The 22,749-nt window shown below is 41.1% G+C and overlaps 2 protein-coding genes across 2 annotated transcripts in view; both read left to right on the top strand.

The window, feature by feature from the left end:
* Positions 1-3,904: 3,904 nt before the first annotated feature.
* Positions 3,905-9,506, top strand: LOC104955115 (protein bassoon-like). The gene is made up of 6 exons (XM_010782343.1): positions 3,905-4,921; positions 5,477-6,316; positions 7,309-7,467; positions 8,170-8,949; positions 9,134-9,385; positions 9,477-9,506. Exons 1-6 carry the CDS (start codon positions 3,905-3,907, stop codon positions 9,504-9,506), a joined length of 3,078 nt encoding a protein of 1,025 aa, XP_010780645.1.
* Positions 9,507-9,619: 113 nt separating this feature from the next.
* LOC104955111 (protein piccolo) overlaps positions 9,620-22,749 on the top strand; it is a 48,971-nt gene continuing 35,841 nt past the window's right edge. Inside the window, exons 1-6 of the mRNA XM_010782341.1 lie at positions 9,620-10,066; positions 10,272-11,120; positions 11,304-12,203; positions 12,570-13,787; positions 14,319-15,314; positions 21,297-22,151. Of these exons, the coding sequence (XP_010780643.1) occupies positions 9,635-10,066; positions 10,272-11,120; positions 11,304-12,203; positions 12,570-13,787; positions 14,319-15,314; positions 21,297-22,151 (5,250 nt within the window). The 5' untranslated portion in view covers positions 9,620-9,634. The remainder of the gene's footprint in view (positions 10,067-10,271; positions 11,121-11,303; positions 12,204-12,569; positions 13,788-14,318; positions 15,315-21,296; positions 22,152-22,749) is intronic.

Below are 22,749 nucleotides of genomic sequence, written 5' to 3' on the forward strand. Positions count from 1 at the left end.
AAGCACTTAAAACAATAACAAAATAATAATGATGGACTCAGCTGTCATTTTGTTTTAAAGTAGGCCAAAGAACCAACAGTTATGTAGTCTAATTTAGATACTGTATATAGCGGTCTATGGATGAGACAAAAAAATACATATTAATCTATCACCAGATAAAAGGTAGTGTACAGCATTACGCCTGCATTGCCATACATTCTATTTTGATACCTCAGTAAAGCAAGAGGATCATCACTTATTATGTCAACCAAAAAGTAGCATATTGTGAGGATGAGGTAGTTTTAAGCAGTCTAAGGATTTCCGGAGCATGTACAGTACAAGCCCACTGCAAAGCTACAGCCTATATCCCCAGATGGAGATTGTGCTGATGAATGTTTCCGGTGTGTGTCTGCAATAAAGCCAAATCTGGCATTTCCCAAAGAGAGACCAAAGCAATTCTGCCTCTCACACATGCTGCATGACGTCTCTCTTCTACACGCCCACACACCACTTGCTCTCCATCCTTCCCACACTTCTCACTCACGCTTACCGCATACTGAGTAGGAATGTATCCACGCTGTTTGTCATGTGTAGACATGCATGTGACTGTTTGGTGGGGGCATGTATCCGTTCAGAAATTCTAGATAAGTCTAGAAGTTAGTAATCATTGCCGATTAATTGTCTTTCTCATGGCAGACGGTTGATCCATGGAGGTGAGATTTCTTTTTAGTATTTGTGGTACATTGTCGTATTGCTGTTAAATCCGTTTTTGTAAGCTTCCAGATTGTAATATGTGAGCCAATTCAGAGGAAGTGTAGAGAGTAAAGGCTTTATTGTGTTGCCCTGGGTATATACTCTATATATATATTGGCTATTCATATTGTGTCGTTTAACCGAATCTTATAAGGATCTTGTCAGATCATAGTTGGACGGAAGTCATCGGCATGTCTATGGCCTAAAGCTGGAGAGAGAAAAGAAGAAAGTTTCCTCTTTTTTGTTCTCACTCTGACAGTGGCACAGGATAATATTGCCAAGATTGTCTCTTTAAATCAGATCTGCTTTGTAGAAAAACTCTGGTGGGAGGAATTCCAGAATAAGAAAGCCTGTGCAGTAAAAAAATAGGTTACACAGACTGAAGAGGAACTATGTGCCCACCCGGAGTTCACTTCCTATTAGGTCATCTTCATTAAGTATTCTACCAAAACAGCAGCAAGCTTTAATTCAGGCCCAAGAGAAAATGTCTAGACGGTGTAAGTACAGTGGTGGAATAGCTGCATACTGAAGAAATGTGTATCAGCATATTGCACAAATCTGATCTGGAGGCAAGTCTAAATTGATGGAGCAATTAGGTTTAATAAACTGACCAAGAAAGAAAATGAAAAAGCAATTGATTATTGATATTTCTAAGATGGACTGATTGCAGTTCATATTGGAGGCGTTACTCTTTGTGCTGGTATTTGGACAGGTTTGACAGATGGATGATGTTTAAGATATGCAAGATGGAGATATACTGATGGAATCTATCAGTGTCTGGAAGACCATATTTGTTGGACCATATCAGTCATAGATTTTTTAATTAAGACAAGGTAACACATGGACAGCTCATTTTCACACATCAACTGGCATTTTACTCCTCTGTATACATTGATCTCTGTATATTTGGAATAGAATAATAAACAAGATAGAGCTGTCTGGTGTCCTTTTGCAGATAAAATATACTTGACTTTACTAGTAGCCTATACATTAGTATTCATAGGGTACTTTTTTCAAAAATAATAAAAATAGGGTGTTGTGTTTCGCAACGAATATATGAATTGTATATACAGTTATGTAAAGTGGAATTTACTGTGAACTGAATACATCTAATATAGCTGTCACGACTCAGCGTTCTTGGGGCTAATTTCACATTACCCCTCTATACTGCTCATGATCACTAGAGCGACATTTTAAACATGTCAACGGTCTCTGTGAAAATGTGCAACATATCACGCAGGAGGGTAAATCTTAAAGACATCGACGCTGATCACACGTGACTCCGGGGAAATAAATCGCCTTGTCCCCTTTAATTTCAATTTCCGTACGTGATATATATTGTGATCACCTGTCAGATGTGGCGCATGAGCACTGGATTGGGGGGCGGAGTGGATGCTGATCGCTCTCTATCGGCTGCCCTGTGCCCTCCATCCCTCGGCGATCAGACAGACACGGACAGGGGATATCCGAGGAGCTTTTGGCGAGGATAGGGAGACAGATCTGCTGTCGATGAAGGTACAGTTTCCTTCGCTTTCACGGGAATACCGCGCTTCAGTGTTTGACATTGTGACCGTCGAGGTTGAAGGATGCTTGGCTGCAGGATGGGAGGAGATGAGTGAGGGGGGCACAGAGCGAAGAACAGATGGTAATTCAGGAGATGTTTCCTATGACATGGCTTTAGCTGATTTACCTCGCTTATTTCAGCCGGTTTTAAATATCTCCAGATTGGAATACATTTAGACTTCTTCAACAGACTCCCGGTCAAGGGCACACAAATAGGTGATAATGGGGTTTTCTCTTCCCTTTTCTCTCCGGTCACCCGTTTGCACGGAGCTGTCATCACCTCTTACCATCTGCGGTCTAGAATGTTATCGGGTTCAGTAGTCGAAGGAAATGCATGGTGCTTTTTTTTATTTCGAGTAGGCTACATTCTACATCAGATCCTCTTAACCGCCTCTGGATGAACCGCTGCTGCCCGTGGGGCTGAGCGTAGTAGACTTCACGTTAAATCCAGCTGTTATGTAAAAATGATGTTGCTTTTGTAAAGGAAAGTATTCGTTTTCACTTCCCATGGATTATGTGATGGGCCCCTACCCGGATGTGCCTGCAGTTTCTGTAAAGAGAGCGCTATGTTTACTCGTCATGCTGCTGTAAAACATCCTACTGCATGACATTTTTCTCTCCCCGAAACTGGGTCGTATTTGAGTGATGAATAACATGGAATGCCCTGTCATAAATACAAATTATTCTACGGTGGAAGAAAGATTGTAACCTGTGAGTACACCTTGAATGGTCACTTGATTTGGGTTTGTAGTAGCCGGCTCTATTGAAAGCGATATCCGCCTCCTGTGTTGCACATTGCTCTGTGCCGTATGGCTGGTTGAAAGGGATCTCTGAGGCTTGTGTATGCTGTGATCAACAGAGCGGCTCTGACTCTATCCATGGTCCTGAAAGCAACAGTCGAGGCAGAGTAAATCAAAGTGAGGCTGAATCATTAATGGCTTTCTCCGTATAGAGGCGACAATTGCTATGCAAATGATAATCGTGTCAAACGGGATTTTATTTATCAAGCTCTGTGTTGTGTCACAGATGCACATTTTTCACATTTACAGTGTGTCCACATGTAAATTCCTCTACTGTAAAATATGCCGGTATAGGATATAGATACAACCATAATATTATGTGTTTGGAGTTTTTAGAGATGTGAATTATATATAGGAGGCTACAGTATTGGAAAACCTTAGAAAGCAATTAATTGAAGGAGTGATAATATGTTTCCCCTGCATCCATTATACTTAGTACGCTGGTGCAGCAGGTTTTTATTTTGTTTACCAGACAGCATATTGGCTCAGACAGTACTGCAAATGTGGTTCACAAATGATCATGCTTCTCTTGTCTCTTGTGAACTCACATTTCCTCTTTGTCTGTTTCTCATGCATTTAGGAAGTCTGATGTAGATGATGAGCCAGAGGAGAGCCCAGGGAGCAGCAGCAGCAGCAGCATTGGCAGCAGCAGCGGGGCTGTAGATGCCCTCTCCACAGTTCCAGAGCCAGCCCCCCCTAAGGCCTCTGCGGGAGAGCCAGGACAGAGAGGCGACAGCTCCTGTTCGGACTCCGACAGTCCTGTAGACTCAAGTTCCTGTGAGGAGGACGAGGAGGAGGAGGACCCGGCTATGTTCTCCTCCAAATTCCTTAGTGGGGCCAACCCCCTCAATGCTGTGTCCTCTGCTGTGAATAAGTTTGGTTTATTTGGAAATGATGGGGAGGGGGATAAGAATAAGAAAGGACCTTCCCAGCAGGGAGTGAAGCCACCTGGAGAAAAGCAGCCAGGAGCAGGCCCTGGCAAAGGCCCTCAACAGCAGCATGGACCCCAAAAATCAGGCCAGGGCCCTCCTATGCAAACGGGCCAGCCTCTCCCTAAACAAGGCTCACCACAGTTGCATGGGAATGGACAGACTGCACCTCAAAACAAGCCTGGGGGGCAAAAAGTTACTCAAAAGGCAGGAACACAGCCTGAAGGTCATCTAAAAGGGCAGTCACAAAAAGATCTTCCAAAGGGGCCACCACAGCAAGATTCAGCTAAGCCTGGAGGTCAACCGCAGATTGTGAATAAGAGTGGAGTTCAACCAGGATCTCCAAAGGCATCTTCACAACAGCAGGTTCCACCTAAAACAGGGATGCAAAAACAAGAGCCCTCTAAGACAGGTGCACAGCAACAACAGCCAGCAAAGACTGGGTTGCAAGAGTCCACAAAGGCTGGGTCACAGCAAGGGTCACCTAAAGTAGGACAGCAACCACAGGGGTCACCAAGAATTGGACAACAACAACAACAACAACAACAACAACAACAACAACAACATGGCTCACCAAAACTCCCACAGCAACAACAGGGCTCACCTAAGGTGGGACAACAGCAGCAAAGTTTCAGGACTACACCCCAGCAGTCCTCAAATAAGCCGGGGTCTCAGCCACAAGGCCCTAAGGGACCTGGCCTGTCCCAAGTAGGGTCTTCATCACCGGGACCAACCAAAGCTGGATCGCAGTCAAAGGCAGTAGCTAATACCCTTTGCCCAGTGTGTAAGACAACAGAACTTAACATGCACACCAAGGAACCACCCAACCATAAAACATGTACACAGTGTAAAACTGAAGTGTGCAGCTTCTGCGGCTTCAGCCCTCCTGACTCAGATGTAAGTATTGGCTCAGAAGTAAGAAGTGAATCAGTTTTTTTGTAATTTCTTATCCGTCTTTTTATGCTTTTTTCAAACTAAATGCGCATATATTGCGCTTATTGTAAAGTAAACCGTATGTTTATACTATGTTACAGTTAACATGTTTGCTATTAATAATGTTTTTTTTTATTGACAATTGAAAATGACTCTGCTATGCACTGCAGTTGCTGTTGTGTCAATTCACTGATATCAAACACAATAAGTGTGGATGTAGTGCAATCTTATTTGCTAAAAGTTTCACTACAATTAAACACTGCACCATATCTTTACCATTGCACTTATTGTTAAAAAAAAACATCAGCTTTCTGATTTGTTTTCAAATAGAATAAGATTTAAACATGTTAAAATGTTTATTGTTATGTTATCTAATGTTTCAAGTTATGACATATACTGTATGTGTGATCCCACTTAAATATTAGTTTGAGCTGTGCATTTTAATCTTGTACTTTGTGTGCATTAATAGGTAATTGTTGTAACAATGTATCTATCTTCTTCTTCTTTTTTTGTGTATAGGGGCGTGAGTGGCTTTGTCTAACCTGCCAGGTAAAGAGAGCCCAAGGATTTTCTGAACCACCGGGACCTTCCATGAAAAAGCCCATTCCCAACAAAGTGTCTGCTGCTCAAAACCAGACACCATCGCCTGCTGCACCTGTCAAAAAAGAGATGTCAGGAGCTGGTTCACCTCAGAAAATGCAGTCTACTTCGGCAAAAGTGCAAGCCAAGGGTGAAGCTGCTAAAGGATCAGACATTCAAAAGCAGGCCAGTCCTGCTTCTGTTCACAAAATGACACCTGAGACCCAGAGAACATCAGGGCCTCAACAACCAGACCAGATAAGTCAAACTGGGCGCAAGCAAAGCAGTGCCAAGCAGGAGTCAGGAGGTTTATTTGGCTTTGGTGGTTCTAAAACTGAAGCTGCAAAGCCAGAGGAGTCAGTGAGTGGGAAGATGTTTGGTTTTGGTTCCTCCATTTTTAGTTCTGCATCTACTTTGATAGTCTCAGCTGTACAGGATGAGTCAAAAACTACACCACCAGTTTCGCCCAAAATGCAGTCTACAAAGGAGACCAAACCTGCAGCTGTCCAAAAGTCAGTGCAAGACAATAAACAAGAGCAACCCCTGCAAGCCAAAGCCAGTCCAGCAGGACAGGTCAAAGTGGAAAATGCTCAATCAGAGACTCCAAAGGCAACAGCAGCTTCCCACAATGCTCCTAAAGGAGGTCAATGCACTTGTCCAATCTGTAAGGTGATGCTCAATATGGGCTCGAAGGATCCTCCCAACTATAATACCTGCACTGATTGCAAAAGCACCGTCTGCAACCAATGTGGATTTAACCCCTTGCCAAATGTCAATGAGGTAAGATACTGTATGTGTGATATTTATTCAATTCATTACCGAATTAACTAATGACTTACAAACAAATACATATTTTCAAAGTTAATCTAAAAAATGCTACATACGTCACTATGTCATCCTAATAGTTGTTGAGGCAATTTGTTGTTGTTGTTATCTGAGCGATCAGATTGGTCTTACAGAACTGTTAAGCTGATTCAGTTACACACAAACCCAAGTAGACACACACACACACGCACACGCACACGCACACACACACACACACACACACACACACACACACACACACACACACACACACACACACACACACACACACAATGTCCAAGGTAATTAGACATTGCATATTAAAGCACAAAGGACATGACGCTTGACTCTGTAATACAATGCACAGTTAGTAGGCTACTTTCCCAAGGACAGTCCAAGGCTACTTGATTATTTAATACTGCTCCAACCAATGACTTCAACAGTGATGAACCAAGATCAGGGAGGAGAGATCCTTATGTGGATTTTGCAAGCCTGCTTTGAAGTGGATGTTTTAACATGTATAGTCTACACCACTGAAACTTTGCGATTACTGTCACCTGGCTTACTTTTTTAAAAGCTTACATTTGCACTTTTGTGGTGATATAATTAGTTTACTTCATCAAACACACACTAAATTAAATACAAACATGAAATACTCACTTTTCTGAAATGCTGCAACAAATAGTGGATGTTACCAAAAGCACAACAAAGGAATGAGCTTTGTTGGGTGATTCTTACATCATACAGTAAATCAAGATGTTGATCTTAATTACCGTAGCCATCCACAGAGTTTGCTCACTGTATACCATGAATAATTCCGTGTGTGTGTGTGTAATTTCCTGTTAAGAATAGGATAATTCAACCAGCCTCTGCACTTCTATTTTTAATTTACAGCTTTGGTTTGTTATCATTAAAACATGCATGTGTATATGTTATTAATGTGTGTTTGTTTTTGTTTGTTTTTGAAGGGAAAGGAGTGGCTTTGTCTAAACTGCCAGGTGAAACGAGCCCAGGAAGGCCCAGGGCAACCTTCACTACAAAAGACTGCTGCACCAGACAAGACTGAAGCTGCTAAAAGACCAGCCAGCACAGCTCCTGGTCAGAAAACCCCTCAAGACAGCCGAAAGGCAGGTCCTCAGAAACAACCAGACCAGACAAGCCAAATGTCACAAAAGAAGGGAAATGCCACTGCATCTACACAACAAGAGTCAGGAGGCTTTTTCGGATTCGGTGGTCCTAAAAGTCAGCCTGATGCTGCAAAACCTGCAGTGACTGGGAAGATGATGGGTTTTGGCTCCTCCATTTTCAATTCTGCATCCACATTGATAACCTCAGCTGTTCAAGATGATCCAAAAACGACACCCCCACTTTCTCCCAAATTGCCTACCACAAAGGATTCCAAATCACCCATTGCGACGAAAACAGGACAGGAGACAAAACCAGGACAACCCCAGCTGACCAAGGCTTCGCAATCAGTGCAGACGAAAGCGGACAAACTTCCATCAGCTACCCCAGTTGTTTCTAAAGCAGGACACTCTACCTGTCCTCTCTGTAAACTGGAACTAAATGTGGGCTCACAAGATCCTCCCAACTACAACACCTGTACAGATTGCAAAAATACTGTCTGTAACCAATGTGGATTTAATCCAATGCCAAATGTTAAAGAGGTAAGACAAGTTTACTGTTGATTACAGAATAAGCAATTGAACAATGATTGTTGCATTTTTATTTAATAATGGTATTCTCGTTTGTAATTATTATTGGTAAACTCCTTCCTATTGTACAACAACAGGATTTTAATTGTACCCATTTACTGTTTGCTCTACTAGGTGCAGGAGTGGTTATGTCTCAACTGCCAGATGCAGAGAGCACTAGGAGCAGCTGAGCCACCAGGAACTCCCATGATGAAACTACAGGCTTCACCAAATAAAGTCCCTGCATCAGCCATAAATAAGGCAACTCCCCAACTGGTTAAACCTCAAAAGATAGACACTCAAACACTCACTGAATCCAAAATAAAGAACACCTCAGCACCAGGCTCCCCTCAGAGGAAACCACCAATACTAGCTGAGCAGCCAGCAACGGCTAAAGACGTGAAACTTCCAGAAAGTCCGAAACAGGTCAGCCCATCTCCTGGTCAGAAAACTACTACTACAACTTCACAAGAGGAATCTGGAAAGTTATTTGGATTTGGCAGTCCTAAAGCTCAACCTGATAGTGCAAAGCCTGCTGAGTCCCTTGGTGGAAAAATGTTTGGATTTGGTACGTCCAGCTTTAGTTCTGCATCTGATTCTAAAACAACACCTCTAGTTTCTCCTAAAATGCCTCGCGCAGAAGCACCAAAATCACCTCTTGCTCACAAACAAGGGCAAGAGGTAAAGAAAATGCAGCCCGGAACTTCTCCATCACCCCAAGCCAAAGTAGGAAAAGTTCCATCAGAGGTTCCAAAAGATGCAGCAGCTCACAAGGCAGGCCAATCTACCTGCCCACTCTGTAAGGTGGAACTCAACTTTGGCTCCAAGGAACCTCCAAACTACAACAACTGCACCGAATGCAAGAATACTGTCTGCAACCAATGTGGATTTAATCCAGTGCCAAATAATTCAGAGGTAATACAACACATTTTCCCAATTAACTTTAAAACTAAAGAAAAAAGCAAAATAATGAAATAATGTTGACTTATGGTAGACCATAGTTGATCACCATAAAACATATAAGGTACATCTGTTTGACATTGTAAAGTGATTGCATGAAGGTTTAGTAAATGTTTCATATTGATTTTTCTGTTTGCAGGTAAAACATTGGTTATGCCTGAACTGTCAGATGCAGAGGGCTCTTAGTGCATCCGAACGCACGGGACCTCCAATGAAATCAGCTGACAGCATTTCTCCATCTGCTGGACATCAGAAGATAAAAGCTTCTAATCAAGTGGAAACTCGAAATAAATCTGATGCACCTTCAAAGCTCCAGAATCAGGGGCTCGATACACTTCAAGAGAAAGGGAGTCCCAAACCAGGTTCTCTGCTGAAGGCACAGGCTGCAGCAGTAACAAAGGAAACTAAGGCTGCAAAAGGACCAGACCGTGACCCAAAGGCTAGCCCAACTCCTGTTCAGAAAGCTCCTCTCGGTATCACAGGGGATTCTCAGAAACCAACTGACAAGATAAGTGAACCTGAACTTAACCCGAGTAAGATCACCCCAGATACAAAGGGGGAGTTAGGAAACCCAATTGGCTTGAGTGGTCCTAAAACAGGGCCTGAGGTTTCAAAAACAACAGAGTCTGTGACTGGGAAAATGTTTGGATTTGGTTCCTCCATTTTCAGCTCAGCATCCACTTTGGTATCATCTGCTGTTCAGGAAGTATCAAGTACTACACCTCCAGGTTCTCGTAAGATGTCTGCTGGTCCCAAGATTTCTCCAAGAAGTACACCTACAGCTTCCCCCAAAATGTCACCAGCAAGAGATCCCAAAACTCTTAGTCAGAAACCAGAGCAGGGGAGGAAACCAGAAGAATCCCACCAGAGCAAAGAGGACAAAGCTCCATTACACCAACCAAGGGCATCAGCAATCTCCCAAACATCTTCTAAAGGAAGTAAAGCCACCTGTCCACTATGTAAGGTTGAGCTTAACATGAGTTCCAAGGACCCTCCAAACTACAACACCTGCACTGAGTGCAAAACTACTGTCTGTAGCCAATGTGGATTCAACCCAATACCTATAGGAAAGGTACGTAATGGAATACAATAGCAGAACATTTATTTCCAAATGTACTATATGCGTGTATGCATGATTGTGTATTAATCTGTGAATGTGTTCAAATGACCTGTATTGCAGTTTTTAGGAGTATGTTTTCCTAAGTACTTACATTTTTGTGAATTATTGCAATTTCCAATTCCAAACCAACAAATAACTGTTATCTCTTGTATTTTAGGAAAACGAGTGGCTATGTCTTAACTGTCAGATGAAAAGAGCAGTTGAAGCATCTGAGCCCCCTCCAGCAATGAAGTCCCAAGCAGTTCCTAAAGTTCCTTCACCTGCTGCAGTCTCACCACAGAGAAAAGAGTCTACTCCATCAGTTAAGCCAGGCAAACCTGAAGCTGGTACTACTCCATTGAAACAGGCGAGCCAAGAACCTGATCATAAAACACCAGAGGAAATACAAAAGACAAGACCAAACAAGCCACCAGATCAGGCAAGCCAACCTGGTGATAAACAACTTGATGCTGCAAAGCCTGGGATAAATAATCAAACCGAACGTAAACAAAGTAATGCTGCAGCAGCAACACAGCAAGAGTCAGGAGGCTTCTTTGGTTTTGGTGGTGGTAAAGCTCAACCAGATGCTGCAAAGCCAGCAGAGTCAGGCACTGGGAAAATGTTTGGCTTTGGTTCTTCCATCTTCAGTTCTGCATCTACTTTGATTACCTCAGCTGTTCAGGACCAGCCCAAGACTACTCCACCAGTTTCTCCCAAGATGTCAGCAGCAAAAGAGATCAGATCCCCTGCAGCTCAGAAGAGAGAACAACAAACAAAACCAGAACAACCCCAAGAGACCAAGACACCTCCATCAGTGCAGGCCAAAGTGGACAAAGCTCCATCAGAGCCTCCAAAGGCTGCAGCAGCTTCGCAAGTAGCTGTCAAACTAGGCCAGTCTACCTGTCCACTCTGTAAGGTCCAACTCAACGTGGGGTCCAAGGATCCACCTAACTACAACACCTGCACTGAATGCAAGAACACTGTCTGTAACCAGTGTGGATTTAAACCTATGCCAAATGTGTCAGAAGTAAGTAATATGTTCTCAAGATGTGTGTATTAATGATTTGTAATAATAATAATAATAATATTAGTAATTATAATAATTGTAATAATATCTACACGTCTGATTTTACATTTAAAATATATGATTGAACTCTCAACTAAAAAAGATTACAGACACACTTACTCAAAAATATGTTTTTCCTTTTAGATTGAGTGGTTGTGTCTGACTTGTCAGATGCAAAGAGCCATTACAGCAGCTGAGTCAGTCGACCCTCCACTGATGAAACCCCAGGCATCACCCAACAAAGCTCCCTCACCTGTTGCTGACCAAAAAGACGTCACTGCCAATACACAGAAAGACACTATCTCCAGTGTAAAAGCAGAAGTGCAAGATCAAAATAAGGCTGACAGCCCAACACCAGGTTTACCACAAAAGGAAGAAGAAACTAAAGCTTCATTTCAAACGGTCATTACAGAAACAACAACCACTGCTGCACCACCTGCAAAAGAAATCACACATACAGTTACAGCCCCAAGAAAAGATGAGAAACCTGCTTCGCCATCTACCAAGGAGATTTCAATCTCTACTGCCCCTCCCATCATTGAGACTGCAGATGTCAAACCACAGCCTGTTGAAGCTCATCCTGTCAACACAAATATTGAAACGTCTGTCCAGAGGTCAGAGTATATAACTCCACAAAGTTCTCTTTTACCTAAAGAAGTTTTAGAAAAGAAAGAGGGGACAGCTGAAATAGTTCAGAAACCAGCTGATCAACCAATCTTCTCTGATGAAGCACAGCCCCTGAAAGCCCTCAACGAAGAGTCTGCTCCTCCAGTAGCACAGTCAACAAATCCAGACCTACCACTAGAACAACAGCAGGACAAGGCTCCTCCATCTGAAAAGGCCACCGTAGAGAAAGGTCCTCCAGTCCCTGCAAAACCAGAAGCCTCCCAGGCTGTTCTCAAAATGGTCCAACGTACCTGTCCGCTTTGTAAGATTGGACTTAATATCGGCTCCAAAGATCTTCCCAACTACAACACTTGTTCTGAATGCAAAACCCCTGTCTGTAACAAATGTGGATTTAGTCCTACGCCAAATTCAACAGAGGTAATTAAATGACTAAATACTTAACTTAATGTATAATAATAAGTCCGTAATTTACCATTTTTGGTCAGGGGAAAGTTTGTTGAATTGTTAGACATTGTCTACTGATTTACTGGACACACGTTTTAGTTGGAATTTAGCGAGAAAAACACAGTTCAATTTGCCTTAATTCTTCTCAATGTGTCAGTTTGACTTTCCTTGTTATTTTAATTTCATGTTATGGACATTGAAATCTGTTTTTCTTTTTCAATCTATGTTGTGACTTTCAGCTAAAGTATATATTTGGACTAGATTAACAAAGTGCTATTTTGAGAGTTGTTTTTTCACACATGCAAAGGTTGTACTCATGGTCTTTGTTTGTTTTTTCAGGAAAAGGAATGGCTTTGTCTGAACTGCCAGATGCAGAGAGCACTCGGAGCTTCTGAACCTCCAGGCCTTCCCATGATCAAACCTAAACCTTCACCAAGTAAAGAGGTCCCTGTCACCACACAGAAGAAAGCAACCCCTATGTCAACTTCTGAGGAGGACATGCATAAACGAGCTGCACCTACAGATGAGCTAGTTGATGTTTCCACAACCAAAGACACAGAAGCCCCAGACCTTGGTGTTGTAACAAAGAAAGTTTCACCTGCAGCTGCTTCATTGCCTGACAAAACGTCTCTGTCCTCTACCACAACAACTGATGTTTCACCCGGTTTACAAAAGCCTTCAGAAGAGACATCCAAAGGACATCCCAGTACACCCCAGCAACAGCCTCCAAAATCTGATACTCCTACTTCTATATCTACACCACCTTTAACAGTACCAGGTGAAGGAAAGCTACCTCCACAACAGACTGCAGTGGTGACTTCTACTGCTATATCCACTACTCCACCACCCATCTTAGAGGCAGTAAAGCCATCCCCGCAGCAGCTTCCACAAACGGTGACTTCTTCTGCTAAGTCTGCTCCTCCACCAGATCAAGTGGCAAGCAAGCCCCCCCAACAACATCCTCCAAAAGCTGGTACCTCTCCAGGCAAATCTGTACCACCACCGGTTGAGCCTGCCAACCAGGCATCAGGAGGCTTCTTTGGTTTTGGTGGTCCTAAAACACAAACAACAGCAACAAAGTCTGCTGAGTCCGTTTCTGGGAAGATGTTTGGCTTTGGTTCATCTTTCTTGAACTCGGCATCAACTTTGATAACCTCAGCTGTCCAGGATGAACCCAAAATGACACCACCGACTCCACGTAAGATGTCCACTACAGCCCATGTCTCTCCTAGAACAACACCACCAGCCTCTCCTAAAACGTTACCTGCAAAGAATACTGAGGCTCTCCCGCCAACTCTTGAAAAGAAAGCAGAGAAACAACAGCTGAAAAAGGATCCTTCAACCGTCCAAACCAACGCAGACAAAGATGCATCGGAGCCTCCCAAGGCACCAACCGACATCCAAGGTGCCCCAAAAGCTGATTCATCAGGCTGTCCACTCTGTAAGGCCAACCTTAACATTGGCTCAAACAATCCTCCCAACTACAATACTTGCACAGAATGCAAGACCATCGCCTGCAACCAATGTGGATTTAATACAATTTCCACTGTGACAGAGGTAAATCACAAGTCACATGCTTTAATCTGACTCAGTTGTATTCATTTACTTAAAATAGTATTTCTTAAATGTGTTCAACATTGTTTAAGGGCCGGGTAGGGTCAAAGTGATACGATTTAAAAAGTGAACTTACATGTTTGAATGGTTGATCTTTTTATGTGAATATCTACTGCAACAGGAGTTTTAAATTGATACCACTCAGGCCTTCACCATGAAAAATAACTTAATGAAATACATTGGTTTGCTAACTTCAGGTTAATTAATCAATCATATCAGTAATGTAAAAAAGCCATACCAAAAATACTTATAAATCAAAAAAGACGTTATCTTTTAAAATAGGCATGATTATAATTGATCTGTAAATAAATACATTTGACATGAAGAGGCTTGAAGTGGTTAAAAGTCCTCTGAACATTTTTGTCAAGTGATGAATTGTATTTAAATGTGTCCCTTAAAATACTTATTTTGTCAAAACTGTTGATGTTGCTTGTTTCTCAACATTAATTTATACATGTATTGCACTTCTTTCAGGTAAAAGAATGGCTTTGTCTGAACTGTCAGATGCAGAGAGCACTAGGAGCATCTGAGCCCACTGGACGTCCTGTTCTGAAACCTCAGCCCTCCCCAACCAAGGTTTCTATACCTCCTGGCTCTGAACTGAAGGACATACCGACATTAGTGCAAAGGGAGAAGTCAGCAGCATCTGCAGTAGTAAAAGAAGAGGTCATTCAAGCAGTTCCAAAAAGAGAAGTTATGTCAACAATTGAGGCTCCAGTGCCAATTGAGACACCACGACGAGATTCTGTGCAGAAGACACAGGTGCTTTCAGGTACTGAAAAAGGACAAAGACAGGAGGTGGCTGGCCAACAGCCGCCTGTTGGCAAACCCCCCCCTGTACAGCTTTCTAAAACTGCAAAGCAAGAGGTCAAGGCAGATCTTTTAAAACAAGAAGTTGGAAAACCACCACAACAGCCCTTAAAATCTGTGACCCCCCCTGCAAAAGCCACACCACCACCAGCTCAGCCTGCAAAACAGGAGTCAGGAGGCTTCTTTGGCTTTGGTGGTCCTAAAACACAACCTGCTGCTGCAAAGCCTGCTGAATCAGTGACTGGGAAGATGTTTGGTTTTGGTTCGTCTATCTTCAGCTCTGCATCTACACTGATAACCACACCACCTTCTCCACGTAGGATGTCCACTACAGTCTCTCCTAAAATAACACCTCCAGTTTCTCCGAAGATGCCCCCTGCAAAGGACACAAAACCACCTGCTGCAGAGAAATCAGAGCCACCTCAACAGACCAAGCCTGCTCCATCAGCAGAGGCCAAAGTAGAGAAGGCTCCAACAGTGCCTCCTAAATCAACAGAGGTGACCAAAGTTGCCTCTAAAGCAGCTCTGTCCACCTGTCCACTCTGTAAGGTCGAACTCAACACAAGCTCCAAGGATCCTCCTAATTATAATACCTGTACGGAATGCAAGACCACTGTCTGCAACCTTTGTGGATTTAACCCCATGCCTCAAACAGGAGCGGTGAGTGCAATGGATCATTTATTTTCACATTTTCATTTTATTTCACTCATCATAAACTTTTTTGAATGTTTGAGGTTTGGCCTTTAAACATTTTGTTTTAGGATTTCCAAAATTAACCATTCTATTTGACCAATTTAGTTGCTTTATGTTTAAAGGGCAGGAGTGAATAGTATGCATTGCTGGAAATATTTTTTTGTTTAACTGGACGAATTACATCTAAGTAGACACTGTAGGCAAATAGACACTGGTGGTTATTGTAATATCATGAAGCGAATGATGAAGCCAAACCCAGGCTATGTTTTGATGACTTGTGGTCAAAGTTGGAAATGAAATGACAACTGACAACAGAAGAGAGGAAAAGTGATTTTAGGTTTAACAGCAGCACTATGATTTGTTTAGGAGGTGGTGGCAAAATGTAGTTGGTAACCTAAAAGAGTGGACGCCCATAACCAGCTGGTTAGAAGCAGGTGGATGGGTGAAAGAGAGAATTAAGAATAAGTGAAGCCTAGTATCCCTGATTGAACTTACGCTGAACTCCATTTGTTTAGCCCTCCCCTTGGAGTAATTCGAACATGCTCAGCTTCAGTAAATCACAACATTGTCGTTGAAACATGGTTTGCACTCATCTCAAGAGCAGACCACAGCAAATGCATATTATAAATAGCTGCATTATGTTCATTGATACTTAACATCAGTGGTAGACAGTAACTGAGTAGATCTACTGAAGTACTGTTAAGATCAATTTTGAGGTACTTTACTTGAATACTTTCATTTCCTGCTACTTCATACTTTGTCTACAATTCAGAGGCAAATATTTTACTTTTCTACTCAACTACATTTATTTGGTTTACTTAGATAATGATACTTTAGTTAATAAGTAAAGAATGCAAAACAGTGTATCCATTACTGTGTAATAACTACTTTTACTTCACTAAAAGATCTGAGTTCTTCACCTATGTTACATACATGAAAAAGTGTTTGAGTGTTCAAGCAGTACCGTTAATATTACTTTTTTGTCTTTCCTTTCTGGAATATTCTTTTGAAGTTTAAAGGATGATAAAATGTTCAATTTATTTCTACTGACATTGTAGTACACAATAGGCTGCATTTACTCCATTACAAACATGTGTTGTGAAATAAACTATGAAGGTGCCACAGCAGAGGGTTTTCAGAAAATGACTCCTAACAGCTTTGGTTTGCAGTTCATTATTGTAATCTATTTGAATTATTGACCTACTTTGCGAATTCTCAAAGTAAATTAAAAACAAACTAATAAAAAGGCTATGTGTATTTGTCAACTAGAGTGACCCAAGTTATTACATAATGGCTCATGAGAAGACAGCTTCAGCAGACCGGCAGCACTGAAAATGTATTAAAGTGATTGAGGGTTATGCAACAGCGTTAGTAAGATGGGATCTGTTGCCACAGCAGACCAGGGAGCAGGGAATCTCCAGTCCCAGGGAGAGATCTGAGATGGCAAAGCCCTGTAATATGCCAATAAGCAGAGGTGAAACGGATTAATTCCAACACAACATGGAGCAATATATTAGAGCAGCAGACATTTCCTTTGAGTCCATTTCCTCTCTCACATATCTGTGGCTCCATAGTATTTATTGTCTTGTGTTGGGCAGTGACACATGTCTACCCACACATGCATGTCATTGATAAATACTTGGCTTTGTGACCTGTGTAGCCTTATAATATCATACGTTAGGTACAGTAATCATTTCCTCTTTTTTCTTTAAAGCTTCTTTAAATTCCTCTGTCAAGTTGATTTGTTTTTCCTTTAAACAGTATTAGCAGTTAATACCTTAAACAATTAGTTTAACATGGGATTTGGTAGACCCATGTAGATTCAGTAAAAGGTTTTTTTCTTGACTTAGTCATTTTAAAGGAGATCGTATGATCCATACTGCACCGCATGTGTTTATGATTTGACATAATGCAATAATATGTCTGGTCAATCACTGTATTCATTTGAATGGAGATTTTGAATAAGGTCATCTGTAATGCCAGTATTTCCACAATGTGACAACGTTGGTTACATTTTAAGCCATATAATATGTCTAATTTCTATAAAAGACAACATATTTTGCCCGTATACCACACGCTCTGCCCGCATGGCACGTTATTGTGGAGAAAAAGTGAACAAATAGAAACAGAATAGCTGTGCCTCTTATGTAATTGACACTTCTCACGTTATTATACACCCGAGAGGGGAAAGAGCCTTCTGGGTATTGGTTGGATGGGGGAAGGGACAAGCGTGGATATGCTGTTTGTACAACATAGATGCATTCCTCTTAATAGCTATGGAAAACAGAAATAGCTTGGCCTTAACACCACTGAACAGGATGAACCACCATTATAGCTATCCAAAGGGGCTGTGCCTGCCCCTTCCCCATCATCCATCTCTGTGGGTTTTTTAGTAGAAGGGCAGAAATGCCTCCTTTTTAAATATTAAAAGGGCTTGTAAGGTTAGAAAGATGAGGAGGCCACTTAAGGCAAACTGAATGCTGGAAGCAAGTCTATGCATTTTTTCTTTTGCCTTTTCTGCTTCAGCTGATGCCATCAAAAGCCTGGGAGTGACTGTTGTCTGATAAGTAGGACACACGTGTGTCACGCTTTGCCAGCTAAAGCTTTGTGTATAACAGATGAGACAGCATGAAAGATAGTTCCCTTGTTTTTACTAACATTTTACCACGTGGCCATATATTTAGCTTGAAATGAAAGAAAATGTTTCCTCAGTGGAAAGCGGTCGCTACATTGTATTTTGCCTTAACATATTTTTTTATTAATAGATATTTTAGGAACCTGTGCATATTCCTCAAAGCTTCCACGGAAGACCGATTCATCTTTCTATGTATGCCCTCTCCCTCCCTTTTCTACAAAACATCTTCACCCTACTGCATCTTGACATCAAAAAAAGTTAGCTTAAAAGCCATTTGTGAGATTGTATACAAAAGCAAGGGGTGTATTCCTTGTCTTTGGAATGAAGCACTCTGCTTATTACAGATTAGTAGGTCAATGTTCTCTACCATCAGAAAGCTTGATTTATGAAGCGCTCTGCTCTGTGGGGGCCGCTGAAAGCCAAGTATATTAGCCAGCTACAGCCTGGGCCAAATGCATCTGCCAGAAAATCAATAAGAGACTTACCACCATCAGGAAAACACTGAAGAGAGGCTGAGAAATAGTGGTGAAGAAACAGCCCAAAGGCCGCCTCTCCAGTCCAGCCGTTATAAAATGTAAATGTCAGGACCCGTTTAATATCCAGCGACTGCTGTGTCATGAGATGGTTCTGGTTTATGTAAATACAAATTACAGATTTAATTAATAAGTGGAGTTAAGGTTGACAGGCATTCCCATTAAGAGCAGTTTGATAGATGTTTGGGCATTCTAATTGTACGCTAGATGTGTACGTCTTTGTTAAACAAAACAACACTTATCATTACCAATGCTGATACTGAATAAGATGCTTTCCCGTCGTCAGTTATCCATAATGCATGGGGAAATGGGCCGAATGTGTATCTTGGTATTGAAATGTAAAATATGTGGGTATCTTAAAAGAAGTAAAGGTTTGAAGGTAATCTTTGCTCATTGTGAATAGGCTGTTTTCCATACATTTAGAATGCTGCTTGCTTTGCATTAAGTGAAGTGGTCGTTGTAAAGCTCAGATCCGGCCCAATGCAGCATGCCAGTGTGTGAAGAACTGCATTTCCTGACTGCTGACATTGGGAAGGTCTGGTAATCCAGCTCACAAACTAATCGTGGGGAGCAGCTTCTCCCACGGCTCTCTGCTTGGGGCTCCAACTCTTTACTCATAAAACAGATTTAATTAGACAAAAGGATGATGGTGACGCTCCAAGCCCTGTGGCTCTGACGCATGGTTTTCAGACTGTGTGGCTGTGAGGAAGTGACTGGATGAAGTCTTTCTGTTTACTAAGATGTTTTACTATTTGTGTTGCAGTTTGATTTAGATTGAGGTAAATACATTATCAGACGCAAGTAAGGTGATGTGGGGTTTGTATATGTTCTGATTAGTTTGATATTCATTTGTTAAATTTTATACTTTGTTCAATAGGATTTCGCTTTTTTATGTTCCAATAAAACATACACAACTAAAGCTGTCCAAATGTAAACATCTTTGAGGCTGAGATTTCGTAAGATCACATGTAATTGAGGTTTAAATTATTCATTGATTTGCACCACTATGAACATAATGCACTATTCTAATGAGGCTTTGTTTGGTACTGTTGTGGGCAAATATGATTATCATATCCCTGAATGAACCACAACTGACTGAACAAATGCATATCAGTATCAATCAAAGCGGCTCCATCAGTATCAGGTTTCTCAAAAGTCAAGCATGTTATGCATTAATAATGTATGAATTTAATTATCAAAGACTGTATACATGATGTATTAGTTGTATTTGTGTTTGCCTGTTTTTTGAACAGTGAAAGCATTTTACAGGAATGCAGTTTACCATCAGTTTTCTTGCTGCTCGGGGTGGATTGTATCATCTTCTATAGTTTAAGCCAAGCACTATTTGCATTAGCTGTTGGAAGTTTTGCTATAACCTTAGTATATAAGGAATACAAATGACTTCCTTGCCAGTTTTAACCAATTATTTTGATATTTTTACTTTATCGTAGTCCTTTTTATAAGGAGTTAATCACAAAAGTTCTTAGTATGGAGATATTTTGAGCTCGTTTATGGGAACAAAGAAAGTGTCCAGCACAGCTGGATTGTAAAATCAGGCCTGAGCCAGGTTATGACAGAGGGTAGGTTACATCACTACTAAACTCATTGGGCATGGGCCTGTGAACTATGTTATTAATTGACGTCATTGTATCCTGAACCAATGCTAATCTGTTTATAAAATGCATGAACATTACTGTGCACATGTGACAGTTGTGGTTCCATTATTAATATCTTAAATAAGTGTATAAGTTCTAATACTTTATTTCATGGTTAGATCATGGTGTTTCACAAAGAGGATTTGTGTGCGATGTAATCTCTGTTGTGTATCAGAACTGCTCGCCCTGGCTCTGCAGAGGAAGGCACATTGCTGTGATTTGGCCTGCTAGGTTGCCTTATCTATTGAGAGTCTATGCTTTCCTCTCCTCCTTAACTGTCAATTAACAAAGCTTACATCTGATAAAAATCGTGTTTTCAGAGAATTAAACTGACAAAGTAATATTACAAATGTGATTGGCTCTTTTGCAAGGTAAGCATTTTTATTGCTGTCTTCCAAGTGTCACAAATTCCAGTCTAAAAGTGGCACCGGCGATTATGTTGTAATTAAAGACAACAAGCTTATATTTTTTGATTTATGTGTTGGACGTTTTAATTTTTCGAGCAACGAATACTAAACAAAGATTATATTTGCATTACTTGCAAAAAGACTGTTAATCATGTCTTAATCATTATTGTTCACATTGACACGCAGTAGTTCAGGTGTAAAGTGACACCTAATGTAACACCTAATGTGCGTCAACGTCTCTGCACAGCAAACACATAATTAATGGATTAAAGAAAATACATAGTGTTGGTTTTTTATGTCTTTTAAATAAACATTTGAAAACATGTTTCATACATGTTTACCATTGGGAAGATTTCACTCCTGTTTACTAATAGCATACATTTTTGGTTTTGTAAGTTTTTTGAAAAATGCTTTTTCTGTCAGAGCTTCAAGGATGTTATCATTTATATGGCAAAGTCATTTGACTGTTGGATTTGGCAGAAATTGCTCTTGCTTTGCAGGGATTTCGTAGATAAGCATCACAAATCCAACACATAACATAACACTCTGCAGAATTCAGTTTTAATGTCAACTAAATATGTTGAACCTTTTTCTATTGTAAAGGTGATATATTACACTGGTTAAAAGCGAAGTGGTTGAACCTGTACAGTGTGTTTTAATGTTAATCTGGCTATACTATGTTTCCTAATCATAAGGTGCCTTTGCTTCTTTGATCGCAGAAGGAATGGCTGTGTCTGAATTGCCAGACTAAAAGGGCCTTGTCTGGACAGCTGGGAGACTCAGGAAAAAGGCCCCAGCTTTCACCAGTACCTGCCACAAAACCAGAGCCCACCCCGCCTCCCATCAAGGCAGTACCAATAGTTTCAACTAAAAAAGCACAGATGGAACCTACATCTGTCAAACTTGAAACCATGGCTAAAGCAGCTTCTGCAGAAATCAAGACAGAGATCGCACGCGTACCTACAATAGCAACGGTTTCACCTGTTATAGCAGACAAACAGCCTTTAGCAGCATCAACAGCGGAAGCCATTATACCTACTATGGCCAGTGTGCAAAAGACAACAGAAAAAGGAACGGTTGTAGTGCCAACCACAAATGTTCCAAAGACTGTAACAGTGGAAAATAAAGAGGAGACTGTGAAAGTGGAGTTCATTGAAACAAAAGATTCCAAAGCCAAAGATTCTAAACCGGACATTCCAAAAGCCAAAGCTGTAGCAGCTGAAGCTGAAGCTTCTTCTTTCCCAGTGATTGAAGCAACAGCTGTATCTACCTCCTCTATTTCTGCAGAGGTTGCCATGGCTGAAGTTGTCCCAGAAACCGAAAGAATTGCTGCATTGTCTGTTCATGGGACGATCATTGAGGAAGTACAGGCTGATGACCATATCGAACTGACAGACCTACCAACATCTTTACAGCAAGTTGAAGAGCAACCAAAGTCGCAAGAACGACAGCTGGTGTTGGAAGAACAACCAACTGACAGCAAGGAAATTGCTGATAAGTTGGTTGATAATATTATTGACATCACCTCAACTCCAGAAACACAACAAATGTCTACGGAGACCGTCGTCATAAAAGTAAGGATGGGTTCTCTGGATTTCAAATTATTATTGCATTGACAAATGACAAATGTGCATGTTCTGGCAGTTTCCTAGCATACCCCATATGAATGTATATGTACTTGAATTCCAATGTTTTCCTTTGTTTGTCTTTCCTAATTGTGGCTACAAAATGTACAGTGTTCAGCTTTCGTTATGTTTTCACTAACAGTAGGGTTACAGTGTAAGCTATGTAGCAATAATTATTTGAGTCATTACTATCATATTGCATTATTTTGCAGTAACTTCCATTATTTTCTCTGCTATAATTTGTAATAAACTTTGTTGTCCATCATCATCATGAAGTTATTGTGATTAGGGTGGTTAGTGGCTCTATTGTCATATAACTATGCATCATCCGCAAACACTTTTGGGTTTCAATTGGACTGATAAACTCAAAAGAGATCTATATTCTGTTTATCTTATTATTATTCTAATATACAGGACTGTCTCAGAAAATTAGAATATTGTGATAAAGTTCTTTATTTTCTGTAATGCAATTAAAAAAACAAAAATGTCATACATTCTGGATTCATTACAAATCAACTGAAATATTGCAAGCCTTTTATTATTTTAA

This window comes from Notothenia coriiceps, unplaced genomic scaffold (assembly GCF_000735185.1).
Source record: "Notothenia coriiceps isolate Sejong01 unplaced genomic scaffold, NC01 NC01_scaffold00024637, whole genome shotgun sequence".
NCBI lineage: Eukaryota > Metazoa > Chordata > Actinopteri > Perciformes > Nototheniidae > Notothenia > Notothenia coriiceps.

Excerpts from the sequence above, each read along its gene's own strand:
- LOC104955115 (XM_010782343.1), top strand. The coding sequence starts at position 3,905 with ATGTTCTCCTCCAAATTCCTTAGTGGGGCCAACCCCCTCAATGCTGTG. Across the intron at positions 4,922-5,476 it reads TCAGCCCTCCTGACTCAGAT|GGGCGTGAGTGGCTTTGTCT; the intron begins GTAAGTATTGGC and ends TTTTGTGTATAG. Across the intron at positions 6,317-7,308 it reads CCTTGCCAAATGTCAATGAG|GGAAAGGAGTGGCTTTGTCT; the intron begins GTAAGATACTGT and ends TTGTTTTTGAAG.